General features: G+C 41.6%; 1 protein-coding gene across 1 annotated transcript; it reads right to left on the reverse strand.

Annotated features, from left to right (window-relative positions):
• Positions 1-776: 776 nt before the first annotated feature.
• Positions 777-6,136, reverse strand: LOC307252965 (E3 SUMO-protein ligase ZBED1-like; the record flags this gene model as incomplete). The annotated part of the gene is made up of 3 exons (XM_080030786.1): positions 777-1,012; positions 3,618-4,568; positions 5,275-6,136. The coding sequence occupies 3 exons, from the start codon at positions 6,134-6,136 to the stop codon at positions 777-779; spliced, it is 2,049 nt and encodes a 682-aa protein (XP_079886912.1).
• Between the last annotated feature and the right edge of the window lie 940 nt (positions 6,137-7,076).

Below are 7,076 nucleotides of genomic sequence, written 5' to 3' on the forward strand. Positions count from 1 at the left end.
AGCTTTTAACTCTTGACTGAGCTGGTGCAGCATCACATCCTGTGTCTTTTTCCACATGTGTACTACTGCTGGCTCGATGTACATCCTGGCATGCCGTCGAAAGGTGTCATACTGGAAAAGCTGCAGTTCCATTGCCTTGAAGATCTGATGGTAGATTAAAAAAGACTGATTATTTTATAGTTGATAGCATAGTAGTTGTATAGCATTTTGTGTAATTTCCTCTGAACTTGATACCCTGGACAACATTACATAAAGGCCTATTGTTACTTCTCATTTACCTTTTCTAGTGTGAAAAAAGATGCTCCACTGACATACACTGCCGCAGAAAGGTGTATGTTCCCAGCTGGAGTACTTCCGAGGACAGGTTGACTTTTCCAATGTCTGTTGAACTGACATTTGGGGCACAGCTGGTCCACCGATAGAAAGGTCCCAATCCTTCTGGTCTTAACGTCGCATGCCCACTTGCAAACAGGACACGCTTCAAACAGCTCCATAATGGACGTCTCATAAACTATATATTTTTTAATCTGATGGGTGGGACATGATTCTTCAGCTCTGTAAAAATAAAAACAGAGCAACAAATGATATGCTGTTAGGGCTTCAGATCTCATTTTGCACATCTTCAACGATAGAAATGCTGTGAATTACGTTGGTAATTTTTATGGAAACATGCAGTATTTATTCAGACTCCATAATTGTCTGCTCGTAAATTGGCAACTGATCACATACAAGTGATTAGTTACACACACACACACACGTAGGGATATTTGAGTAACTCACGTCGTATCCATGGGCTCTGTCATGGCTGTGGAGGAGTCTGCAGGGTCATATGTGTCGTCCAGCTCCTCTGAAGGCTCTAGGAAAGAGCTGCCCTCAAATGAGTCGTCTTCCTCCTCCAGGTCGAGACGAGGTCTCTTTGACAGTCTCTTTATTGGTGTGGAGGACAAGTGTAAGGATGATACAGTGGGTGTACCAACCCCAAAGTCTCTGCAGGACACAGTAGCCTGGACACCTGTAACAGAGTTGTATATATTTATGAAATCTAAACAATATAACAAAAGAAAAATACATAGCATTACTATTACTATTTCGAGTATGCAGCAGCTAATTCTTATAATCAAAATACCAAAAAATACAACATATTTAGTACAAACCTTCACTCCTGAAGTGCGCCCGAAGAGTCTTAACCCATTGATGACTATGGCAATCTAGGATGCATGTCCTTAATGCCTGAGGGTTTTCTGAAAAAATAGTACGAATTGTCAAGTCTACCAAAACCTTAATATCTAAGCCTGTGTAGCACATAGAAACATGAAATAAAATACATTTAAAAGTTAAGGTTCCCATGTTTTATTTAAACATGCTCCCTTAGCGCTTACAAACCAACAAATATTTCTAAAAATCGTCAAAATTAGATGAATTAAAAAATTATTAAATATTGTTAATAAATAGATGCAATGTGTTGTGTGATTTTCGTCAGTAGTATAGTAGACCTTGATTCTGCGCACCAAACGCCACTAACTGTTCTGTCGCCGACATAGCTGGCGTATTTTTTTTATTATTTTTTTTATTTTTTTGATTGACATGATTTTCGGCAAACCACACAACTTTTGGGTGGTCACGTGGTCTTAAAAAAATCAACAAAACCCACCTCATGTGTATTTGAACCAATGACAGTGCATTCAATGCTGGGAATGCCATGAAAATTAGATAAAGTAATAATGCTGCACGATGCAGCATCAGGCAGGAGAGCCAATGTGGCATCGTGCAGCAGCCGTCATCAATGGGTTAAAAGACAATTGTGTCCCAACAGAACGTGTCGATGTGGGGTCTGTCTGACAGGCAACTTCCCTCGTTTGAGCAAATGTTTGGGATGTCACTGACGTGCTGGCCTGTATGTAGAGAAAGGCTGGAGGTTACAACAGGTTATGAACTACGAGTAATAAATATAAATCCATTTTAAGTATGGAGGAAAAAAGTACACCAACAGTTTACTTCAATTGACATACTATTGCAAACTAGAAAACAAAACATTTGTGGGTTTTGCATTTATAAAATAGTGCAGCATGCAGCAGGATAGCTATTGATGGCATATTATATATATTTTGAGTTGTAATAGTGCTGTAATTGTGTCAGTTATACACGTATTGCATTATCAATAAATAAGAATTGATCGGCAAGCCACGGTAGCTTTTGCTACGTTGCTTACATGTTCTTCTCAATCAAAATGGATGCCGTTGTTTACATTCCTTTTTTGATTCACACACGAGAAGCTTCCCATCCTTTGTCTTGTTAGAAACGCGGCATTATTAGACTGCAGCAGGTCAAATAAATTTGTTTATTTTAGGAGCAAAAGCCATGGGCTAAACATAAGCCTGGGGCTGAGCCAAGGGGCTAAGCTAAGCTAGCGGAATATGCTAACCAGTCTTCCTATGCAATTGAATAACATTGAAAAGATTCATTTTAGTGTCTACGTTTGATTTCCACACAAGGAGCTTCCTATACTTTGTCTGCATAGCAACACGGCATCATCAGACTGAAACAGGCAACATATATGATTTTCGAAGGGGCGATATGGCCTGAGGCTAGTGTGTAAAGGATTAGCAAAGAAAAACAGCCCTCCCGAGCCAACATAAAACATTTACCTCCGTTCCTTTGTGTCTCGCAGTTACTTTTTTACATGTGGAGCTTCACCATTTTTCATTGTTTACTAAATATTTGCCGGCATAAGCGAAGACAATCAAACCATGCGTAGCATTAGTAGGTAGCAAGCCAAGGGGCCAAAGCTAAGCTAGCGGCATATGCTAACCAGTCTTCCTATTAGGGCTGCACGATATGGGCAAAATATGATATCCCGATATGTTTAGGCTGAATGGCGATATACGATATATATCTCGATATATTCTATAGAGTGGGTTAGATCATGTCTTCTCTTTTTTTTCGGCCGGGGCTGCAGCTCCCCCCGCCCACACACACACACATTCGAAATATAAGGCACAACATTGAAGCACTCGTCTAGACCGGGATGTTAAACCACTTAAAGAAAACTCAAAGCCTCTGCGAAGCAGCGCATCACCAGGTGAAACATAAATGATAAATGTTGGGGACCACAACTGCTGTTCAGAATTTAAATTTGCATCAAAGCCCTAGTGATAATAAAAATGATGGATTTTTAAAGTCAATGTGTGTTTATTAAACAATTAAAGGCCTACACAACAGACCACTTGTCAAACATTGTTAAAAAACAGTATGCCTGCCTATTGAGGCTATTAAAAAAGCCCACAGAGGGTTCCAATCTTTCATATGCAATAAAACATATTAAAAATGCACTTTAATTCATAAAATTTCATCAAAAGCAACACTAAATAATCTCTCATATCAATAAAAACAGTTTTTCTTATGGTTTCAAAAATATATAAAATAAATAGTTTTAATAAAATTAAAAGGTTTAAGATTTTTCCTCTCCTACAGCTGTGCAAAGAACAAGAATGTAAACAGAACAAAATTACCAACAGGCAAAAAACATTTTCTCAAATGCAGTGCTCCTGTATTTCACAGGTTTTGTGCAAGAAAAACGAGTCTATCAACCGCCTCAGGCTTAAGGGATGCCCTGTGACAGTTGACAATGTTGCCGCTGCAACTGAAAACCCTTTCAGAAGGGGAACTGGTTGCTGGTACGCATAGGTACTTCTTTGCTAGGAGGCTCAGTGCTGGAAACATATCGGCGTGCATCTTCCACCATTGGAGAGGATCTGTGTTGTGGTCGATGGAAGCTGACTGTAAGTAGCTTGTAAGCTCCCTTTCAATCGCCTCCCTCTGTGTCAGCCTGGTGTTGGTGGCTGTGCTCTGCGTGAAGAAGCTGGCCAGTGACTTCTTCTTAGATGGTGGTGGCATTCCTGGTTCCTCTGGCACAGTGACAGGCCCAGCCGGGTCAGGCTGACCGCTGCCCCGATCAGCCAGCAAGGCCTCCACCTCCAACACAGCTTTGCTTTTCAGTGCCTCAACTCTTTCACCTGGGATGTATTTGACCCTGAAACGTGGATCCACAAGTGACGCAATATCCAAAAGTTCACTTGTGTGTGGGTCAGCATACTTGGAATTGAGGTACTCCAAGATTCTGGTTTTGATCGACCTACACAGCTCACTATCATCCTCTTCCCGTATTAGGAGACTTGAGTTGAAGAGGTGTAGCACAGGTCTGATATAGGAGAGGGTGACATACTCTTCACCGGAGAGAGCATCTGTGAAGTCATGAAGGGGCTTCAGGACTTTCTGGACTGCCTGCAGGACCTCTACGTCCTGCCAGTTAAGGACAAGATGTCTTGACTTCTTGTCAGCAAACAGGACTTTGGAGAGGGCTGCCTCTTGCTCCAGGACCCTGCTGATCATCTGCTGTCTCGATCCCCAGCGTGTGGCTGACTCTGTGATGAGCTGGTGAGTCGGTAGACCGAGCTGAATTTGCACCTCAGCCAATTCTCTTCTCCGTTTCCAGCTATAGGAAAAGCTGCTGACAATCTTCTTGCACAGCGAAATGCACCTTGTGATGCGGTGATCATCCATGCCATGTCCTAGAAAACAATTTGAAAATAATCTTTAAACTCATTGACTTTTTCATATACCTTTTAATTTAAACAATGTCTTAGAACCCTGTTAAGTAGAGTACGGCACTTTATTTTGTTTGTGTTCACTTTCTCAGTTGTGTGTTCATGTTCTTTAAAACAAAACATTTTAAATAAAAAAAATAATGATAATTAAAAAAAAAATGTCATTGTTATTTTTATCTAAAAAAGTTAGATCGCCTGTGTTTAATAGAGAAGTATGTGAATAGGATTTTATGCCAAATACAATTACCATTTAACTGTGTTAAAAAAGTTGTAGACTTTATTTGTGTATTCTCACAATCTGCTGCACTTGAAGGTGGTATCTGCACTTTCAATATAAACTATGTCAGTTAAAATGTACAAATACATTTTAATAAAGTCAACAATAGTAACGTTAGGCATATAACTGTAACTGTTGTAAATTCACCTTATTTTCGTTATTCTTGGTTACTTTATTTGATTTATTTTTAATCAGGCACTTTTTTGGACAGCCCTACGTGCTACGTATTGAAGGCTGTGGGGTCCTAGCTTTGTTTACATTTTTTACATTTTTCGCGGGTGAAATATTTCCATTGTCCCGGCAATAGTAACATTACGTGGTTCTTATGGCAAACAACTGTTTTAAAGCACACATTTTCTCTTCCCTATAACAATTACTTTACATTGTACTCACCAATGGCCAAATGAAGGCGGTGACCGAAGCATTGCATCCTCAGCCATTTGAGCAGTTGGGCCGCTTTAACAATGTTGCTCCCGTTGTCAGATGTCATGGCCACCAGCCCCCTTCCCTCCAGCTTCCAGCTGGCGAGGGCATCCTGCAGCGCTTCCGCGATGTGCTCTCCGGTGTGGTCTTGCGGGAAGTAACTGGTTTGGAGGCACGCCGACTCCATTTTCCAGTCCTCGATAAAGTGAACTGTCAAAGACATGTACGGCTCGCAGGTCCTACTCGACCACAAATCGGTGGTGACCGCATAATCTGTCACCGTTGCGAGCCGGGCTGTCAACTTTTGTCTGAGAGATGTGTATATCTCTGGCAACACTTTGTCGGAGAAATAGTTTCGATTAGGCAAATTGTACCTTGGGTCCATTGTTTGTAATAACTTCCTGAATCCATCCTGGGCCACCGTTGCTATCGGGACCATGTCCTTTGCGATGTGGTAGGCCACTGCTTTAGTGATATCACGCCACTTTGCTGTGTTCTTCTCATATGGCTCGCCACGAGTGAAGGAGGCTAGTAAAGTTGACTGTTTCGGAACAGGAGTAGCTTTCGCGGGCCGTGATGCAGCAGCACAGCCACGGAGTTTGATGCATTCCTCATACTGCACTTTGTGCCGCTGTTGTAGATGGTGGAAAAGATTTGTGGTGCTTCCACTTTTAGCCGCAACGTTTTTTTTACACTCTCTACAGATTACCTGCAGCTGCTCCTCATCAGTTGTTTTGAACCCGAACCATTTCCATATTATGGAGCCATTGTTTCTTTTCTTAGATACAATGTCTTCTCCCGCCGCTGTCTCGTTTTCTTTGCCGGTATCCATTGAATTGTATTGTGGGGGCGCGGCTGGGGCGGGAATCTTTCTTTATATGTCCATGGCGGGAATGAGGCGTCTTTGCACACGGCACGTTCGGAATGACAGAGGGGGAGGGGGAGGGGTTGCGCTCACACAGTCTCCGAGGCAAACACAGACGCTTGTGGCGCAACTGATCATTTTAACGCAGCATCGATGTAAACGATATCTTCTAATTTTGTATCCCCTAGGAAATTATATCGATATATCTTACAAACTCGATATATCCTGCAGCCCTACTTCCTATGCAATTGAATACCATTGAAAATATTAATTTTAGTGTCTACGTTTGATTTCCACACAAGGAGCTTCCTATACTTTGTCTGCATAGCAACACGGACTGAAACAGGCAACAGATATGATTTTCGAAGGGGCGATATGGCCTGAGGCTAGTGTGTAAAGGATTAGCAAAGAAAAACAGCCCTCCCGAGCCAACATCAAATATTTACCTCCATTCCTTTGTGTCTCGCAGTTACTTTTTTACATGTGGCGCTTCACCATTTTTCATTGTTTACAAAATATTTGCCAGCATAAGCGAAGACAAAGAAACCATGCGTAGCATTAGTAGGTAGCAAGCCAAGGGGCCAAAGCTAAGCTAGCGGCATATGCTAACCAGTCTTCCTATGCAATTGAATACCATTGAAAATATTAATTTTCGTGTCTACGTTTGATTTCCACACAAGGAGCTTCCTATACTTTGTCTGCATAGCAACACGGCATCATCAGACTGAAACAGGCAACAGATATGATTTTCGAAGGGGCGATATGGCCTGAGGCTAGTGTGTAAACGATTAGCAAAGAAAAACAGGCCTCCCGAGCCAACATAAAACATTTACCTCCGTTCCTTTGTGTGTCGCAGTTACTTTTTTACACACGGAGCTTCACATATTTTGTCTGTTTACATTATATT

This window comes from Ammodytes marinus (assembly GCF_949987685.1).
Source record: "Ammodytes marinus genome assembly, chromosome: 7".
NCBI lineage: Eukaryota > Metazoa > Chordata > Actinopteri > Uranoscopiformes > Ammodytidae > Ammodytes > Ammodytes marinus.